The sequence below is a fragment of the Lingula anatina genome, chromosome 2 (genome assembly GCF_051362555.1).
Source record: "Lingula anatina isolate TDL-2025a chromosome 2, LinAna3.0, whole genome shotgun sequence".
Lineage (NCBI taxonomy): Eukaryota > Metazoa > Brachiopoda > Lingulata > Lingulida > Lingulidae > Lingula > Lingula anatina.
The window spans coordinates 34543344-34563983 of NC_141768.1; the positions used below are offsets into that span (position 1 = coordinate 34543344).

Sequence of the window (20640 nt, forward strand, 5' to 3'; positions counted from 1 at the left end):
TGAAAGGGGAAATAGTAGAATACCATGTGTGCATAATGACTTTTATCATATATACTGAACAAAATAGAAACATTTGTCTCAAAGTTGCTTTTGCAAAGTATAAGTAATTGATATAGAGAGTCAGGGATTAACATTGTCTGATTCATGTATATTACTCTGTGTAAAAAAAAGAAAAAAACAAGACAGCACTGTTCTGAAATGTTTTTTTATCCATTTTTAACTTTTTTAACATAAAACAAAATTAACAGTTTACTGCCATTTTTATATGATCAACTAAGAAAATTGATGAGATGTGAAAAATATCAATAAAACGGTGTCAAATGTCCAATTTCCTCCATTCTGAGTTTCTGAACATAGTGAATGATTGAATCTTACAAACTGTAATGATATGAGTTTATTTCCATTTTTGAAACTTTATTACACAATACACGATAACAAGTTTACCATCATTTTTACAAAATCAACTAACAATGTTGTAAAGATGCAGGAAATGTCAAACAAACACTTTTACGTATCTTATTAATTAAATAATGAAACTGTTAACATGCCTAAAAATTGAATCTGAGGAAATGTGAAACAAGACAGCACTATTCTGAAATGGGTTTATTTCCATTTTTAACACTTTTTTAACATAAAACAAAATTAACAGTTTACTGCCATTTTTATATGATCAATTAAGAAAATTGATGAGATGTGAAAAATATCAATAGAACAGTGTCAAATGTCCAATTTCCTCCATTCTGAGTTTCTGAACATAGTGAATGATTGAATCTTACAAACTGCAATGATATGAGTTTATTTCCATTTTTGACACCTTATTACACAATACACGATAACAAGTTTACCATCATATTTACATAATCAACTAACAATGTTGTAAAGATGCAGGAAATGTCAAACAAACACTTTTACGTATCTTATTAATTAAATAATGAGACTGTTAACATGCCTAAGAATTGAATCTGAGGAAATGTGAAAAAACAGCATTACTTATAAAATAATGGTCTGATTATGCTGATTTTCGAACTTGACCTGCGTTTTAGTAAGATTGATTACTCCTGTGAGTTTCATGACAACAGGCCTATGGGTTTTCCTTGAAATGTGTTAACAGTGTTGCATATATGCTGAAAAGTGAAAAAACAGCATAACTACTAAAATAGTGGCCCGATCATGCCGATTTTTCGAACTTGATCTGCGTTTTAGTAAGATTGATTACTCCTGTGAGTTTCATGACAACAGGCCTATCAGTTTTCCTTGAAATGTGTTAACAGTGTTGCATATATGCTGAAAAGTGAAAAAACAGCATAAATTCTACAATAATGGCCCGATCATGCTGATTTTCGAACTTGACCTGTGTTTTATGAATATTCATCAGCTCTGTAAATATAAAGCCAAAAAGTAAAACTGTCTTCCACTTATGGTGTTAACGCTGAAAGTGCACGGCGACGGCGACGGCGACATGATCGGCGACGACAGACGCAGGTGATGGCAATATGTACAGACACATCTGTGTCTGTACATAAAAAATGCATTATTTCCATTATAAAATTATTTTTGTGAAACATGAAAATGCATTTTTTAAAAATTTTGTCCAGTATAGTTAAAGAAAACAAGCTTTACTTTTTCTTGACACTATGAAGAACATCATTTTTATATTAATGTTTTATAGTAATGAAAACATACTTTAACATTCCAGTCCACTTAAACAAAACTTCTCAATATTATTTTGTATATCGACTTCTACATGCCTCGTTTATAAATGAAAAAGGGTATTTAATTTAATTGTTATTGTGATTGGATGAGTGCTTTCTCACAAACATTCCCGTTTACACAAACTGAAATAAACTCCTTTACAGTGAGTGGAATATTTATTTAATGCAAAAATATAGTTTATGGTCAACTTGAAATAAATATGTTTTTAAAAAAAAAAATTCACCTTCAACTGATCAGACATGAGTCCATGGTCACATCAAACAAACACTGAACTGTCTCCATTAAGTCTTAACAGAAATGATCACATACACCAATCTCCTGTGAATGTCAAATGTTCTATGTTAACTGTCCTCAAAAGTTTAATTAAAGGTACAAAGATAACGTCAGTGAAGATTGCACCTATGTGAAGAGTAATTTAAAGAGATATGGAACATGGAAAAAAATTCGCCACTTCAGACACCTGTGTTAGGAGCACTTTGTTGTCCATTTGGAGCCAACCCCGTTCCCTGTGCATTATCTGCAGTCCCCTGTATTTCCTCTTCCTCTTCTGTATCCCTGTGTATTGAGCTGTTAGAACTGCTTGTGGAGCCAGTCTGGCTGGCTGTCTCTACAGAGTCTGTGCTTCTCACCAGAGAAGCTGCATCAAAGTTCATGGCTGCCTGAGCTTTACGGATCATGTCCATGTTAGGAGTAAAATATAAAATGTTCAGACTGATGCACAATGGAAATGTGACATGGCGGTCCAAGACTAACACAACTGTCTCCTGTAATACACAGTAAAGAGAATTTTAGATTAGTAAATCACCATAATATGTGGAAATTTTTAAGCCTTTTATTGCTCTCTTTCTATCTACCCTGAATCCACTAATTTCCTTTTTTTAAACTAAATCACTGTAAGATAGACTTGACATAATCCAATTTATCACTAAACAAACATAAGCAACACTAATATAAGCCAGAACTGTTAATAATACTCTATAGCTAATGAAGCAAGATGCTAACCAAAAACCAACCCACTGATAACTAAAATATAAGCCATTCACCCTTTGCAAAATGTGACAACATAAAAACTAATAAATAATCCAGACCTGTGTAGAGTGTAGAACATGATCTAAACTCCATAGGTCTGTGCTCACCTCATCTTTTCCAAGACTGAGATATTTAATACCACTGGACTTAACATACTCTGTATGTCCTAGAGTATCAAATGACGACACGGTCACTCTGAAATAAGAAGATATTTTAACATAAAATTAAATGTAGATCGTTCATATCTAACAAAATGAATTCCAATAGCATACAGTGCACACACACACACGCGTGCGCACGCGCGTGCACACACACAGTTCACTTACAGACATAGCCCATTTGCAACATTCTTCATCTACTCACCAACTCATTTAGAACTTTTTAAAAGTTAACCTTTTTAACCTGTTTAAATTCAATACCAAAATGCTCATCTGAATACTGACCGAAATGCTAAATGTCTCTTTGCCTGTAAACTAATAGAACTTTGGCATTCTTGACTGTAGGTGTTCCTCTTCAATATCAGCAGGCTGGAAAAAGTCAAGAAATATGTGTACCAGTTGTTATAACATGATAATAGTAATTTGCCAAACAATTTATCACTGAAAATCTTAAAATTTCTAGTCAAACACCACAAATCCAGAGGTCACTGAAAATCTTTTTGTCGTGTTTAAAAGGCTTGACACACTCTCCCTACAGTTAATGTATCAAACATATGGCAGCTCATAGCCTTTTGGTGATTAATTCTCAGACTTGCCATATTCTGACCTATTGCTAAACTTACCCATTGGTAAAAGTAACTAGCAGATCCACTCCAAAATGATAGCCAGTCCACCTCCAGCAATACTGAAATATAAAGGAACACACCCTCATTATTTGTTAAGCAAAATCTGCCTAGTTTTCACACAATATGCAGCTTGTTGTCTGCATGTATACTTCTTGTACTAGGGATTAGCAAGTGTCATGAAGTTACTCTTAACATAAAGTTAAACACTTAATGTACTAACCTGCATAAAGGGGCCCACAAATTCTACATACGTATTGGCATAATTGGCATATGTTGTATGTTTAGTTCTTGGAAGAGAGGCCCTAACTTTCAGATGTTGTTTCTTTATAATTCTGGTTCAAATTCATATAAATAAACATACTGAATCCACAGACATACTCTTGGATTAACTGCATTAAATAACCCATAATTTTCGCCTTCAAACTGAGAGTTGGAATAAATGTAAGCAGTACCTCCTTCTCAGTTTTCAGCACCCTTCCATATCTGACAGCTGTCTGGTAGAAGATCTCATCCCCAATGTCCTTAGGCCCCAGGTCCAGACCCTGTTCCATCTTCAGCATGTGGTGCCACTGACACTTGTACCAAGGGTAGAGCCAGGACTCAGGGACAATCCTGTCCCTTTCTAACACCTGGGTTGACGTGATGTCATTCACTAGATGCTGGAACCTCAGGCATTGGAAGGCTTCAACGTACTGCTGGCCTTTCTCCGTCTCCAAGAAATAGACTGTGGGTGGCTCTGAAACAGGCAATTGTGTCTTTGATTTTAGGCAAACTGTAGTTTGTTTGATTAACTATGATTTGTTTTGTATTTTTAAATATATATTGTGCAAAGAAAATGATTATTTCAAAACTGTATAAAAGCAAAATGAATCTGAAAAAAAAAATCAAATATAGGGAAAACATATAAAGATATTTCCTTTCATTACTTGAACAGAAATATAATCAGAATCCACTGAATACGCAAATTGTTGGTTTACCTGTACTTCTGAAATAGCTGTCTGCTTCTTCAGCAACCTGCTTGGAACTACCACTCCATGTTGGTGTACAAAGGAGAAACATCCACTAAAAACAAACAGAGATCTTTTAAAACATGTATTTAATGCAAATTCTTAGTTCAAATAAGAAGGCTTACTAGCTATGTTGACAAATAAAGAGCTTTTTAAACAATTCAACTGTGACAGGGCCACCTAAGAACTTTGAGTGCAGAGAAAAAAGTTAACTTTTTTTTTTACTTAGAGGGTATATAAATAGTGTTGGGTTATAGTAACGTATACACAACAAGTGAGGAACAATTTATTTCATTGAATCAGTAATGTAAAATGGGCATGGTTCCTATCAAAATTGTACAATATTTCAGGCCTGTAGCCAGTGGAGTTTGCCGGCAAAGGTCCCCTCTGGGTAAAATTTTATCTAGGTACGTGAAGGTTTCATGGTAAAGGGTCCACTTTTTCAGAAAAATAATCCCTTTTTGAAATTGCTGGCTACAGGCCCATATTTTGTGTCTGAAATGAGTCCTATAAACAGGTGCGTCTCATTTCCATCTGTTCATTTCACATCACCAACTCATGACTTACACCCTTAGTAAATCTGATTTAAAGTTTCGAGCTCATACAGTAGCAGCACAGAGGACAATATGAAGACACTGATAATTTTCTCTGCTGTATTAGCAGTTGCCTTGGTAAGTATTTATTTCACAGCTAGCACTGCTATATTATCCACGCCATGGAGGGTGTTGTTTTCATTGGTCTTGTTTTTTTTTTGTCTGTTTGTTGTTTGTTAGTGGACAAGATATCTCGAAAAGGATCTCTCACAAATTTTGATGAAATTTTCAGGTTAGACAGTGATTGGGATGGGAAAGAAGTTGACAAGTTCACTTGAATCTAGGCTAAAGAATGTTTTAAAAAAAGAATTATTTATCGTCTTTTTCTTTGGCACAGGTCTTTGCTCTTGGAATGCCTGAGAGTTCAAGTAACATTTAAAAAGATTATCTAACCATAAGTTTCAGTGCTTATTCCATGCTAATATAACTTTTGCATACAAATGTGAAGAAGCTGCACCACACTTGGTCTTAAACTTAGGCTACAATTTCCTAATCAAGTTAAAATTGGAGGGTTAAAGTAACTTCAAAATATACGTAGATATTTGTATCTAGGGAGCAGATACCATCCGTGACTGCAAGACCAAAGCAGACTGTAATGATGATGAATGCTGTGTCCCTGAAATGAACTTCCTCTTACTGAGCAAGAGGGGTCTGGCTGAATTGCCTTTTCGCCCTACCAGAGGTGAGATGTTCTTAACAACTTTAACACCAAACCGTTTAACTGCTGTTTATATTGCAAAAAAACTTAATGCACTAGACCTGTGTCCCTATCTGACTAAATAGATATGTATTTAAATAAATGCACACAAATTAAGAACAATTTAGTCCAGTCTAGGTAGCTTTCTAGTTTTTTTGTAAAGAAAAACTTTACCTATCATACTTGGTATAGCAGGGATGATGAAGATATGGAACACAAAGCTTGTTGTTGAGCAACTTCGAAAATCTACTTTACTGAGAATACAGCCTTTAGTTTGGATATGTTAAGTACAAGGTGATGGTTTTTATTTTATTTTCACTATCTATTTTTGTACATATCAAATCTCACTTCCTCCACCAATGAAGGAGATTGCAGTGGTGTTTGCTTGAAGGCAAGATATCGCAAATAGCCTTTCACAGATTTTGTTATCTATTTGTTCATATAGAGGGCAGATGTGTGGCCTACATCCAGAAAAATGCCTCCTGTCACAATCTGGGCTTTGCTACCTGTGGCTGTGCTCCAGGTCTCAAGTGTAATTATTACCCAGATGGCAAGACTAAGAGGAGGATCCCCTGGAAACCTGGCAGTTCTTTTTGTGAGGACGATACCCAATAAACTAAACATTAAAGGATGAGAATCGATTTGTTTATCTAATTTTCTTTAGTCTCATTCTGAATTTTGGTATGATGTACAAAAGGTTAATAAAAGGCGTCCTAACAAATAATCCGTTGTGGTTTTCTATCAGTGAAACATTAAAATAGGTTGCAAAAGCCCAACTAGGCAATGTTTGATTTTCCTCCCAAATTAACTTTCTTTTTTTATGAATATCAGGTAAAAAAATTGTGCTTATACATATAATCACTGTCTGTCAGCACATTGGCAGAACTTATGTGTATTCCACATAACCAAACTTGTTTAAAATATAGACTGCAATACAAATTCTGATTTCTTGTTCCTGAATGGACTTGCTCAAATACCTTACCTTTTTCAGCATGGTATATACATCCATCTCTACCTGCATCACATAGAGGTTTGGGGAGGACACCAGTAATTTCATAAGGTCAATGCTACAAATAATTAAATACATATATAACAGTCAACATACAACAAACAATTGAAGACATGTAAAACAGCCAAAATACTTGCAAATATGGAATATTTTTTAAATCAAATAAAACAGTGGGCAATTTCAGATCAACTTTAAAACCTAGTAATAGCTGACATGAGAGAAGTGAGGGAGTTCAGTGCCGAGACATTATGCCTACATTGTTAATTATCACTAAATTAAGCACGTTTCTAAATCATCTCCTCACCTGATCTCTCTGAGTAAAGTAGTAGTCTGCATAGTCATGACATGTTTCTCCAGCCACTGGATGCTCTTCTTGGCCACCCCCTGCTGACCATACATCTGGGCAGCTCCATAGTACCAACAGGCAGTCTTAGCACTGGAATACATAGGGGGAAAATACTGTAAAAACAGTCCAATAAATATCAAATACTAACAGTAATTGCTTGATCGTTTCAATTGGGGGGGGGGGGAGAATTCTATACAGTAAAAGCATCACATATACAGTAAAAGCATCAAAGATCAAGTTATTACCGTTAATGTATATTGAAGATGCATTCCTGTACATGTATTTCAATCCATTTTCCAAAAAAAATTTGATGAAATATATTATCCACGCCATAGAAGGAGGTTGTTTTCATTGGTCTTGGTTTTTTTGTCTATAAATATGAACTAAATTCTCTGTGTCACTCAGCAAGTGAGACAGTGAAAGTCAGTAAGGAAAATCTCAACACAAAATGTTTGTTGTTTCTATTCCTTCATGGTGAGGTCACAAGCATTTCAGCTGACCCCCAAAATACAGTTGTTTTGGAAGATGCTTTACAGCACATAGGTAGCAGAAGTAAGCAGCCAAGAGACAAGTAAGCTACCTCACCTAATAGTCTCCTTCATTATTTCTGCACACTGACAAATAAGGCCTTCCTGGAATGACAAATACCACTGTGTTAGAATGGCATAAATTAATAGCTTGCAAATCATGGCTTAGCACAAAGAAGAGTATCCCTATATATCATTATGCACAGTGAGAATACCTGTATATGTATAATACCCCATTAACTTTGCTGTAAAGTGTACAATAATTTTAATAAACAAAAGGAGCCAATCAAAATTTGACAAATCTCAACAATGCTGAAAATTCAGAGGCATTTACAAAGTCGCTGACACAAACATAATTATACTAATAAAAATTAAATTAAACCTGGACTTATCTATGGCACATATGCAAAGAATTCATTTCTAGGATGACTAAGGGTGCATTCCCATAGATTTTAGATCGATCTATCCCCGTGGGGAGTCTTACTAGATTACTGTCAGATAATCCAGCTGAAATGTCCGACCCGCCTACTACAAGCTGTAAGGGGGTAATTAACTTTCGTGCCCGCTCGGCTGACAGCTATTTAGCGTGAACCCCCAGGGAGTTGGGTCGATCTAGTTGGGAATGGGGTCTTAGTCATTGTAATATCAAATTTCCAGTCTTACCAATTGTAGTAGTGTTGCTGCCGCCAAGGCACTCACTACATTGGCAGGCTTGATGGACACATCATCACGATACAGAGATCCAAATGCAATCTTCAAGGCTGAAAAACACAAGAAGAATTAATTTATCAAGGCTAGAATACATAATGTCTGTCCAATCCTATACAATAAAAATATGGGTTGATTTCTATGTATCACAATATTTACAGAAAAATTCAGTGCTATGTCCACCACTAGAAAAGTTACCCTAGATCATACAAGTACTCAAGCCAATCAGTGATGATACTTCAAATATCATTTAAAATGCAATAATTACATAATACAATCCAAGTTGTGTTCTGGGATCAATCTGGTAATAAAACACACTGAAAAGAATGCACAATCCATTTCACTTCAATAACTATGTGCCCAGAGCTACAATACCATTACCTTCCTCATCAATATTGTCATCAGGGATGTCCATGTTTATCACAGACTGCTCACTTTCTCTCCAAGAACCACTGAACATACTTGCAAAGTACCCACACTGCAAGCAAAAAGACAGTTTGACGGTATTTTTTAAAATCATCTTAAACAAACAAAGCAAACAAAGTTACTAAAAAGAAAAAAAAACAACAGAGCATGGAGGTGGCAAAAAATGGGGAAATTGCTGCTACTGGCATAAAAAATGTATTGCATTTATACTGTGATGATATAAAACAGAAGCAATATGATTCATATGAACTGATGCACCTATGTCACACCCTATGTCAAAACTACAGCAATCCCCTCAGACACACGACACTCGTTGGTTGAGAAAACTTGCACCTGGAGATCATAAGCCATGTACAGTTAACACTGCAAGGTACTGTCATTCCACAAAAAGTACTGAACATGAAGCTTCTGCTAGTTTTCCTGGCCTGTTTGGCAACTGCTTTTGTGAGTATCATTTACTTACCCTGAAAAATATGACCACACCTTATTTTAATTCATGCATGCTGTTACTTAATTGAGCAAAAGATCACAATTTCAAAGAAAATAAGGGGACCTGAAAAGCAGTGGCGGATCCAGAGCTATATACTGACAGTCTTCCAAATTATCTTTGTTGATTCATCCTCCAATTTTGACCGTCTTCCAACATTAAAAATTGGATACCCGTCAATGTAAACTTGAAAATCTGACCGTCTTCTGGAAGACCCAGAAGACGGCCTAAATCCGCCCCTGCTGAAAAGTAATTAATTTTAGGGCATTTGACTCTAATTTGCTATTATTTCTTATTCATCTGAGAGAATGCACTGAAATGAAAACAAAAAGCACATATCAGTAAAGGATATATGCCGAAATCAGAAACACTATTCCACAACCATTGCATTCCTGAAAAAATATTTTTAAAAATTCAACAAAATTTTTAACTTAATTTTAAACTTGATCAGAGTGCAGCAGTGAAGCGTCAAGAATGCACTACAAGTGCTGACTGCCAGAGCAATGAATGCTGTGCCTTGGAGCCTAACCCCTTCATGGTCAGCAAGAGGGATGTGCAGCCTGTACTACCGGTGCTACCAGTGCAACCTATTGATCTCTGGAAACCTAAAAGTAAGGACAAATACACTGGCACTTATATGTGTTGTACGTTAATCATGAATGGCAGTTATCATTTAAATTAAGAAAAAATGGCAGTTATCATTTAAATTAAGAAAAAATGGCAGTTATCATTTAAATTAAGAAAAACTCAAGTAATATAGAACTATAATAATGAAATAAAGAAAGAGAGAGAAGATACAGATCGGCAGAGAAGATATAAGTAACAATTATAGCACTATTTTTTTCTTTTATCGGATGAAGATAATAACCTCACATCTGTAATAAGAATTAAAAGAGACTTTTGTTTTTTCCTACTGTAACTATGTTCAACTGGCACCTAATATGCAATAGGTAAGGTGTAATGCAATGGTTCTCTATTACAGAGTACTGCTACTCCTACATACAAGAGAATGGATGGTGCGGTAGCTTTCACGCCACATGTGGCTGTGCCTCTGGACTAAGCTGCCAGGATATGATGCAAACATTGGAACCCGACCCTATCCCACAAGTCTCCAAGAGAGCAATCCCTGGGGACTGGCGCTGTACTAAAGTACAACAGTAAGAGGACCTGATTCAACTGCATCATTGCAATTACTGAAACTGTTCTATATTACTTTGAAATGTCTTTGGTGTAATACTACACAGCGAAAATAAAATTCAATCTGATCACATCAACCTTATTCTTGTATAATTTTATCTTGGTTCTTTTCTTTTCATTATTGTCGTCTCTTCATAGTCTAACTGATATGTTGATTGACTAATCATAATCATTCATCAGAAACCTCCCAACATGAATACTTTTCACTTTTTATGAAAATTGACAATCAAGCATATCATAAAGACAAATCAATGCTTTCAAGTATAAAAATATCAAAAATACTTTTTGTCAAGACAAGAAGTATGTATGTAATTTTGGAATATATACAGGTTTTCCCACAATGCTTAAAAGGACTGCAGACAATAAGACCAACTTGTCTCAGTTCTTCTCATTTTCTGTACAGCAACCTACACTTTTGTTTAAAGGTACACTACATGTATACTAGATATACTAGTAAATTTGTTAATATGTTAACAACATTTAGTTTAATTTGTGCAATAACATATTTTGATACCATACCCAACATAATCCAGCTTAATAGCAAAGTGTGTGACAAAATAACTTGCAAAAGTACCTACACTGCAAGCAAAATAGACTTTTAGGTGGTATTTTTTGAAGTCATCTTAAAAAAAAAAAAAGAAAAAAATTGCTTAAAAGAAAAATATTTATTTAAATTTATTTATTTTGGGATCAACAGCAAAGGTAGGAAATGCCTTAATGCTTGTAGTTGGCAAAAATGCAAAGAAATGAGGAAATTGCTTCTATCTGCATTATGCAATTATTGACTTTGGGAGTGGCCACCTCTGGGCAATGTTAGACCGATAAACTGAATGTAAGTGATTTTCTCTAGACCCATAGGTGGATGTGAAAATCTGTGACCATGTCACAAAACAAATTATTGCATTACTATTGTGATAAAATAATACAGTAATAATATGATTCATACGAGTTGAAGGCACCCATGTCACACCCTTGTGGTCAAATTTACAGCAATCCCCTCTGACACACCCATTGTCTGAGAAAACCTGCAGCTGGAGATCATAAGCCATGTACACTAAACACTGCAAAGGACTGTCATTCCACAAAGTGGTTAAATACTGAACATGAAGCTCCTGCTGGTTTTCCTGGCCTGTCTGGCAACTGCTTTTGTGAGTATCATTTATTTAGCCAGGAAAACATGAGCAGTTGTAGTATATCTAGAAACTACCTTTGAGCATAAGCTCTTAGCTGCTTTTATTTTTGAAATCATTTTGTCTTAAAAATTGCACTGAAATGAACTGAAAATAAAAAAAAATGCTTAATTCTGAAACACTATTCCAAGACTGTAGCAAGTCTGAATAAAAAATGAAATATATTTATATATTTTAACTTTTTTCCCTCCACAGAGTGCAGCAGTGAAGCGTCAAGAATGCACTACGAGTGCTGACTGCCAGAGCAATGAATGCTGTGCCTTGGAGCCTAACCCCTTCATGGTCAGCAAGAGGGAGCTGCAGCCTGTGCCACAGCCTATTGAGCTCTGGAAACCTAAAAGTAAGGACAAATACACTAGCACTAATATGTTCAGTACATGAATGGCAGTTATTGTGCAAATTAAGAAAAACATGCCAAGAACCTGCTAATGAAATAGTAAAGAAATGCACAGAAATATAAGATATAAGTCATTATTGGACATATATTTTCTTAAAGCCACAAAATATTTATAAAGTTTCATCTGATGAAGTGGATAAGATACCTCATACCATTGATAAAACTTGAAAGGGGACTTCTGTTGTTGTTTTTTTTTTCTAGACTATAACCATGTATAAGTGCCACCTAATATGCAACAGCTAATTATGAGGTGTGTACGGTGGTTCTTTTGTAGAGTACTGCTACTCCTACATACAACAGAATGAGTGGTGTGGTGGCTTTCAAACAACCTGTGGCTGTGCCTCTGGACTCAGCTGCCAGGATGTGTTAAAACCAATAAACCTTGTCCCCATTCAAGAAGTCTCCAAGAGAGATATCCGCCCTGGGGACTGGCGCTGCACTAAAGTACAACAGTAAAACGACCTGATCTAACAGTATATTTATGATTATTGGCACTGTTGGACATAAACATTGAACTGTTCTTGATGTAAAACTAAATAGTGAAAATAAATTTCAAATTCATATAATTTTTTTTATCTTGGTCTTATTTATTTCTCCTGTCTCCATCTTCTGACATATGTCAATTGACTTATCACATTTGTATATAAGAAAACTATATACTATTCATTTTTGAAACTATTTTATATATCAAAATATATTATAAATATCATGAATTTTACATACATATATTCCAAAATTGCTAAGAGGGGGACTGACAACAAGACTGACCGGTCTCTTTGGAATTTTTTTGTAAAGCAGCTTCCAGTTTTGTCTTAAGGTACCTACAGCATTTTTAAGTTATTAAATTAAGAAATGCATTATGTACTACTATGTGGATATATATATATATCCATATAAACAACTTCAATTTAATTTGCCCCTGCTGTAACATACCATATTGATACCATATCTGAAATAATCCAGCTTAAAAGCAAAGCGTGCAACTTTGACCATGTGCAAGATAAGAGCTTATGACATCATTTCTTACACCTATACAGCAAGGATGGTCAATGCCAAAACATGACAAAGATAATACTGATTTTGCCAGCATGAACTGAAGGATTTAAAGGAAGATAAAAATAGAAAGATTCAGAAGAGACTGGTAAATTACGCAGTAAGGTCAACAACATGAAGAGCTTGTTTGTATTACTCTTTGTGGTTGGTCTGGCCTATGTAAGTATGAACAATTAATCAATCTTGACAAAATAAGTAGAAGCAAAATCTACTTTAATTTTATTTCATATTCATTACACCTATAAATTTGTTAACTTTATTTTTTGTTCCATATAAATGTACTTCATATATAAAAAAAAAACGAATTTATATGACTTCTCCAGGGTGCCGTTGTACTGCCAACCAAAACAGAATGTCAGTCCAATGATGACTGTGGGGATGGAGAGTGTTGCGCCCCAGAACCGAACCCATTCATTGCAAGCAAGAGGGACGTTTTGATACCTGCAAACCCTTGGGAATGGAAACCAAAAAGTAAGACAGAAATGTGTGTGCATGTGTGCATGGGCAAACGTGCGTGAATGTTACTATGCATGCATGAATGTTTCTGTACATAACATTGACAATTATCCTAAATGACACATTAGAGTTGATCTGTAAAATACTTGCATGGACTTGCAGTACTGGAACAACAATCTTTCAAAAGTATGCAGGGAATCCATTTAATAGGGGATTATGCAAAGAGCTTTCAAGTGGATCAGCTATATTTGATCTGGGGATCAGTTAGTACATAAATCAACTTGGTTTTAAACAGAGCCCTAATGCCTACAAACCACAACATTTATTACTATTATTATTTTTTTTGATGCTTTGACACTTTTTCTTTTCAGATTACTGCTACTCCTACATACAGGAAAATGGCTTCTGTGGTGGTTTCAGGACCATGTGCGGATGTGCTGAGGGCCTCACCTGCAAGAACCTGTGGCAACCCCCCACCATAGCAACTGCTATCCCTGTAAAAATCCCTACGAAAATTGATGCTAAAAGGGTTATTGCATTAGGAGATTTCCGCTGTGTTAAAACAACGGAGTAACATGGAACTATCATAAATTTGAATTTTAAAAATTAAATAATACCAAACCACTTATGTGAAAATGATCCATCTACTTCCAAGCCAATAAATCACCAGCTGGTCAAAACATTTTAATCCTCTGTTTTTACTGACTAATATCTCAGACAGATTAATTTTCTTTCTTTCCTTTTTTTCCTCACTTTCCCACTTTCCATATTTATTTAGTATGTAGTTATACCAAATAGTGTAACAATACACTGGCTTTATGCCTAGAGAAGGCATGTTAATCTGCTTACATTCACTGAGAGTCTCCATCAAGTTGGACCGACATATGTAGAATTGGGACATTGGGAATGGGCCCTGAAGCTCAGAACATTGACTATAAAGCTGTTTTTGATGATGGCCAGCCCACTCATCCTCCACCAAGGATCAGTTTTAGGACAAGACATGATATCAGCTGAAGGGATTCACACAGAAAGGTGAAGGGTTATCTGACATTATATCCATGCAACATGTTCACCGTACATAACACCTTCTCAAACCACAACTGCCACTCAAAACAGACAAGCAGTATGAAGACACTGGTGGTATTCTTTGCCTTGCTGGGCCTGACCTTGGTAAGTAAAAGAGACCAAAATCCAAGGATTTAATCAGTTTTTCAAAAAGTGTCAAGTTTTGTATGAAAAGAACTGTAACTAGGTATCATCTAAACATGTTTTGATGTCATATAATTATCAATTCTTTAAATCAAATTCAAAACACTCTCAGGTGCGGATCCAGAGATATTTTCTGACAGTCTTCCAAATTACCTTCATTGATCCATCCTCCAATTTTGACCCTCTTTCAGAAGAAAAAAGATGATGCCTGTCAATGTAAATCTGAAAAATTCTGACGTCTTCTGGAAGACCCAGAAGATGGCTTCTGTCTGCCCCTGACTCTCTGACAGGGATGTTTAAAAAACCCATCATATTAAGTACTGATCCCCCCCCCCCCCTCTTTTTCTTCCCTTCTTGACTTTTGTGCCATATCTCTAGAGTGCTCTGGTGCTCCCTACAAAGCGGGAGTGTGCAAGCAGTGATGACTGTGATGATGGGCAGTGCTGTGCTGAAGAGCCAAACCCATTCATAGCTAGCAAAAGAGCTGTACTACTTCCAGATAAAAGTAATCCAATGACCTGGCAGCCCAAGAGTAAGTGTAAGCTAAAACGGAACAATGTTATGGAGGAAAAAAAAAACAAAATGATATCACACAATTAAAAGTAGACAGAGCTTCAAAATATGTCCTTTTCCATTTATAATACTCATTTTATACTCTAAATATTATGCATTAAAAGTATTATGTCATCTTAATGTGTAGATACATGTACCAGTACCTGTCAAATTAAGTGGATGCATCAGTTGCTGTAAATATTTATCTATTCATTTGTCAAGTCAAGTGAAAATTTCATAAGAAGTTTGGACATGTAATAAATACTATTATTATTATTATTTATTTATTAAATGTATTTCAGAATACTGTTACAGCTATATCAAGGAAAATGCCTGGTGTGGTGGGATTTGGAGAGGGTGTGGCTGTTCTCAGGGACTGAAATGTCTCAACGTGATGAAGCCACCAGAGATCCTCATACCAGATCCACCAGAGATCCTAATACCAGATCCACCAGTGCCAACTGATTTGGTAGCACCTTCAAAGAGAGGCCTAGCTTTTGGAGATTGGAGGTGTGTCAAAGAAAATTGAAACCAGATGAAAATAAAATGCATCTTATTACTCTCACCATGATATGAATCATGTACCTGTAATGGAATAAATAATTTACTCAAAACTGAAAGAAGACGTTTGTAATTACTTTAAGTTATGTTTCCAAGCTCACAGAAAAATATGAAAGACCTCTGCATGAATGAATATTTGTTAGAATGATGTCAGTAACAGAGTGATGTCCCATAAAACATTTTAAATAAAGAGAACAATATACTAAGTGAAACTGAAATAAAGCATAAACAATGTACTAATACTAGTAAATCTTTCTTTAGCTAAACCAACTTGACAAAAAGATCTAAAAAAAATTGGTCTTAAAAACTTCACTTGGGGAGGGGGATATTTTTGTTAGGAACTTACAAGTAATACAGAGATGGCCTCTTTGACACTTAAACTGATTTTCATATCAATACATTTCTTACCTGACAAAGATACACCTTATGCAGTGGCCATTCCCTTCCCATTGCAATGATTGTAACATCGCTGTTCTCTCCATTCAAAAACAGTGTTTGGTAAATATACTTGGTGGTAGATTTCAGTTTCCGCCTGTTGAAATAAATGAAGAAGATGTCATTTCTACTGATAGAAAAGACTTGCAGTACTTTATTTTCCATGTCGTTCAATTCTTTACGGAATTGTGGCTGAAACTGTATCAGGTTCCAGTTAACACTGATATAAAACTACATTTTAATGAAAGTAAAAACAGCACCTCAATCTTTTACATACCACTGGGCCAGAAGTAGGGTAAGGCCTCAATTTAACAGAACCAATATTATAAGATGCTCCTCAGTGACTTAAAATTCTCATACATTTGTATACCATCATTGTTTTTCAAGTAAACAAAAAGTACCTTTAATAGTTCACATTTTTTTATTTATGTGGTGTAATTTGGCGGTTAAAGCAACCGCTTTGAGTCAGTTTGTAAGTAAGATAAAGACAATAAGAGTTCGAGAAAAATCTTCTTAATCAACTATATTTATCAAAATTACATACTAGCTAAGATCTAATAAACGGATATTAGATCTTAGATACTAGTACATGTATAAAGGTTATAATTTCATTTTTAGATAAACTTTTCTGTATCAAGACTTAACAGGCATAAACTTGAAGTCACAGATATATAAAATCAGAAAGCGCATGCTACCACAACTTCAAGATTTTATTTTACACATTAGATTATACCAACCTTTTTGGTGTCTGGAAATTCTGTTCTTGTACTTTTTCTTCTTCGGGCTGCACGTCGCTGACATCTCTCTTTTTACCTCTCTTCTCAGAGTTTGCATTCAGATGTGATGATACATAGTTCCCCATAACGAATTCAATAACTGCAGTGAACCATCAATATCACGTCGAAAACATCAAATCTTAGAAATGATCAATTTTCCTGCACACGCCATGACAAGTTTGTTTTGAACTATTCGTGTATCATCGTGTCATCCCGGTGTTTTCCGTGAGCGATCTTTCGTATGAAAAGGGTAAAAACGATATTCAATATGGCAGCACCCACGATTCACGGGGGGAAGTTACAAATGCCGTTAAAATTTGATGGTGTTTCTTAGTCATACTGTTCTATCCATTGAAGTAATTGTTTCATTTTTCTAAAGGTTACCAGGTACTTTTGCCTTTCCCTTCCACCATGTAACTTTGTGCTATTCAACATTTTTTTTACCAATTTTGATCATTCATCATCATCAGATACTCTGATAGACGGCGAAATATTGGAGGTAAAAAAATTCCAATATTTAGTCGTTGATTGAAGAAAAAATCACTTTATTCTCTAAAGAATAAGTTAGTACGTTTCCAAACTGATTTATTTGAATAGCAGAAACATTGATCAAAGTCGCCACATAATTTTGATTAGTATTAAAACACGAGAGAGTTACAGGGTGTGGGTACTGCAAAAGTACCGATTACCATCTGGTACCAAATTAAATGTTTGCTTCTGTTATCGGCTTTTCATGTTAGGTACTTTCTGAAAGTCATTAACTTTTAGGAATGCTATAGAATGTAAACCCTGCTTCCCTCATCAATCACGATTGTTTAATTCTGTTGTTGTTTTCCCAATCACCATGCCACTCACTGGGTGTGGTGTTCTGCTTATTTCAGCTTTAGGGAACGAAGGGGTTCAATTTGCTATCTATGGAGAGCTTAACTTAGTCAGCTAGCTTGCAAAAGAAGGGGTACAAAAATAAGGTTCAAGTTATCTTTATAATGTGACTTATTCAGTTGTGGTGTGAAAAGTTGAAAAACTGTGTTATTCTCTTTTTAGGACTGGTATTTGATCAGATAACAGACATGTCTAATTTGTTAGAGCATCAGGTGGAAATAATTGAAGACCACTCTAAGGGAAATTTTATTCAACATATTTATCCCAAGGTACCGGTAACAGTCAATTTATGTTGCAATTTATGTTGTTAAAATCCAGCCCAATTAACCTCATAGTTCTCTAGTTATCAAAGTTAATTGTCACTCATTGAGAAGAAAAGTTAATCTGGAGGATATATCAGATAAGTTTGATGAGCCATTCTTATAATAATCAATAATTGCATAAAGCAGTTTTAATTTAAGACTTCTTTCCCCTTTCCAGAGAATACCAGTAGTGCTGAGAGGGATTTCCATAGGTCCATGTGTAAAGAAATGGACACCAGATTATTTATCAAGTGTGCCTGGATCAGAAAAAGATGTAAAAATTCATGTTTCTCCAAGTCATCAGATGGATTTTATAAACAAAAATTTTGCATACAGGTAAGTCATGTTTTCTAACAAGAGTTCATCACATTAAATATGGTTATAACAAATCAGGATTTCATCACATTAAAATGGTTGTCATTATTTATTTATCAATGACTTATGTTCAGCTATAGATTATTAAATGAAAATTATGGATGAAATAAACACTTCTTTTATGTGTTTTACTAGGCAGATCACTAAAAGTAAGTTTAATTTGTTTCAGGACCTTGTCATTTAGTGAATTTTTAAAGAGAGCTGCTAGAGAAAAACATGAAGAATATTTCTTTACAGAGGTGATTAAAAAAACATGCCAATACTTTATGCAAACATTTAACAATTGTATTTCTTTGAAAGAACATGTTATTATATAAATTATATGTGGCATTATAAATATTTTTAATTTATGTAATTTGGTAAGTGAGACAGCAAATTTTGATCCTCCCAAATGGCAAAAATTGTTTATATTGATCACATTTTTCAATTTTCCAGGATGAGAAATATTATTTGAGAGCACTTGGTGATGACCCAAGGAAGGATGTAGCAGACATTCGGAAGCAATTTCCTGCATTGGCTAGTGATATTTTTATTCCAGAATACTTTGAGCCAGAAAAGTTTTTCTCAAGCGTGTTTAGAATATCTTCTGCTAACATCCAGCTATGGACACACTATGATGTGGGTGGACATTTCCCTTGTTGTGATTAGAATGAGTGGTGTTTGAAGATAATTAATCTAGCAAGTGTAAATATCATAAGTACAGTCTCCACAGAGTTGGATAGAGTAGGTAGAATGATAAGTTCATTGGGATTGAGCCCTAAGATTTTTGAAATAATGTCAAAAATTCAAAAGAGAAACACTTTTGAAAAACTTCATCATTTGCACTTTAGGTAATGGATAACTTTTTAATTCAAGTGACAGGAAGGAAAAAAGTGATCTTATTCAGCCCAAGAGATGCAAATTATTTATACTTGCAAGGTAAGTAGGATACATAACCTCATAACAGTAATGACAGACTGTTTTGCAAAAGTTTTTTCATATCTAAAACTTACAGAAAAAAATTGTGACCAAATTCAACACTGGATTACTTAAATTGAATGTAACATCTGATATTTTTGTCTTTTTAAGTGATCATTTATTTATTATTATAAACCAGTACATGTTGTTGTTTTTTTCATTTAAGAAAAGGGGAATAAAATTGAATATTTTTTCTGAAATAAAAAGCTACATATATTATAACATTACCCATCTTTATTACAAAGGTGATAAGTCAGAAGTTTTGGATGTTGACAACCCAGATAGTGAAAAGTTTCCAGAATTTGTCAAAGCAAGAAGATATTGTTGCTTACTGGAGCCTGGGGATACGTTATTTATACCAGGTAATATCTTTCCTCTGCTCATCCTCACAGCTGAGTGAAAACTACTTAATTTGTGCAACTGAAAAAAGTGCAGAACAAGTATTAGTAATTAGATATATTAAAATAATTTCCTGGTGTTTGTCTACTCCTTCTAATGTGTGTGTATTTCTGCTTGTTAACTTGGAGCAGAATTTAATGAATAATTTTCTTTTCTCTTTTTTCTTTTCTTTTCCAGCTATGTGGTTCCATAATGTGAAATCACTGGACTTTGCTATATCAGTGAATGTGTTCTGGAAACATCTGGAGGAGCACTTATATGACAGTAAAGACACTTATGGCAACAAAGACCCATTGCCTGTGGGCCGTGCAATGCAGATTTTAGACAGAGCTTTAAAAACGTTAAAAGAACTTCCAGAGGAATATCAGGATTTTTATGCAAGAATGATGGTTTCAAAAATACAGACCAAAGCTTACAAATCTTAGGAGACAGTGAGTTGGAATTCTTTCCAGACTTAAATTAACTGAAGTTTTTGATAGAAGTATGGAAAATAAAAAAATAATGTTATTTCTTTGTTGTACGTGCCTCATAGTGTAATGGTTCATGTTACCCAAGAAGCTACGCATATTAGAA

At 34.8% G+C, this 20640-nt stretch overlaps 7 protein-coding genes across 8 annotated transcripts; 6 read left to right on the forward strand and 1 right to left on the reverse strand.

Annotated features, from left to right (window-relative positions):
• Window positions 1-1584: 1584 nt before the first annotated feature.
• LOC106178237 (germ cell-less protein-like 1) lies at window positions 1585-17285 on the reverse strand. The gene is made up of 13 exons (XM_013561349.3): window positions 17114-17285; window positions 16350-16473; window positions 8795-8891; window positions 8369-8466; window positions 7764-7810; window positions 7137-7268; window positions 6806-6890; window positions 4504-4588; window positions 3979-4262; window positions 3524-3585; window positions 3186-3269; window positions 2850-2937; window positions 1585-2477 (listed from the first exon to the last, which is right to left on the reverse strand). Exons 1-13 carry the CDS (start codon window positions 17236-17238, stop codon window positions 2166-2168), a joined length of 1623 nt encoding a protein of 540 aa, XP_013416803.2. The 5' UTR covers window positions 17239-17285; the 3' UTR covers window positions 1585-2165.
• Window positions 5051-6547, forward strand: LOC106157753 (uncharacterized). Its single transcript, XM_013533497.3, has 3 exons — window positions 5051-5204; window positions 5679-5808; window positions 6269-6547. Exons 1-3 carry the CDS (start codon window positions 5160-5162, stop codon window positions 6436-6438), a joined length of 345 nt encoding a protein of 114 aa, XP_013388951.2. The 5' UTR covers window positions 5051-5159; the 3' UTR covers window positions 6439-6547.
• On the forward strand, window positions 9122-10600 carry LOC147763636 (uncharacterized). Its single transcript, XM_087003546.1, has 3 exons — window positions 9122-9283; window positions 9778-9937; window positions 10309-10600. The coding sequence occupies exons 1-3, from the start codon at window positions 9239-9241 to the stop codon at window positions 10485-10487; spliced, it is 384 nt and encodes a 127-aa protein (XP_086859672.1). The 5' UTR covers window positions 9122-9238; the 3' UTR covers window positions 10488-10600.
• On the forward strand, window positions 11510-12676 carry LOC106157750 (uncharacterized). Its single transcript, XM_013533494.3, has 3 exons — window positions 11510-11671; window positions 11909-12053; window positions 12385-12676. Exons 1-3 carry the CDS (start codon window positions 11627-11629, stop codon window positions 12564-12566), a joined length of 372 nt encoding a protein of 123 aa, XP_013388948.2. The 5' UTR covers window positions 11510-11626; the 3' UTR covers window positions 12567-12676.
• LOC106178240 (uncharacterized) lies at window positions 13132-14301 on the forward strand. The gene is made up of 3 exons (XM_013561353.2): window positions 13132-13322; window positions 13487-13634; window positions 13991-14301. The coding sequence occupies exons 1-3, from the start codon at window positions 13278-13280 to the stop codon at window positions 14191-14193; spliced, it is 396 nt and encodes a 131-aa protein (XP_013416807.2). The 5' UTR covers window positions 13132-13277; the 3' UTR covers window positions 14194-14301.
• On the forward strand, window positions 14633-16003 carry LOC106178239 (uncharacterized). The gene is made up of 3 exons (XM_013561351.2): window positions 14633-14789; window positions 15207-15360; window positions 15683-16003. The coding sequence occupies exons 1-3, from the start codon at window positions 14685-14687 to the stop codon at window positions 15907-15909; spliced, it is 486 nt and encodes a 161-aa protein (XP_013416805.2). The 5' UTR covers window positions 14633-14684; the 3' UTR covers window positions 15910-16003.
• Window positions 17286-17375: 90 nt separating the features above from the next.
• Window positions 17376-20574, forward strand: LOC106178216 (tRNA wybutosine-synthesizing protein 5-like). Of its 2 annotated transcripts, none has more exons than XM_013561326.2 (8): window positions 17376-17508; window positions 18197-18303; window positions 18515-18672; window positions 18881-18950; window positions 19147-19329; window positions 19542-19629; window positions 19914-20030; window positions 20245-20574. In XM_013561326.2, the coding sequence occupies exons 2-8, from the start codon at window positions 18223-18225 to the stop codon at window positions 20490-20492; spliced, it is 945 nt and encodes a 314-aa protein (XP_013416780.2). In that variant the 5' UTR covers window positions 17376-17508; window positions 18197-18222; the 3' UTR covers window positions 20493-20574. The 2 variants fall into 2 exon arrangements, with proteins under 2 accessions (XP_013416780.2, XP_086859670.1); XM_087003544.1 differs by lacking the exon at window positions 17376-17508 and adding an exon at window positions 17666-17719.
• The last annotated feature ends 66 nt before the right edge of the window (window positions 20575-20640 follow it).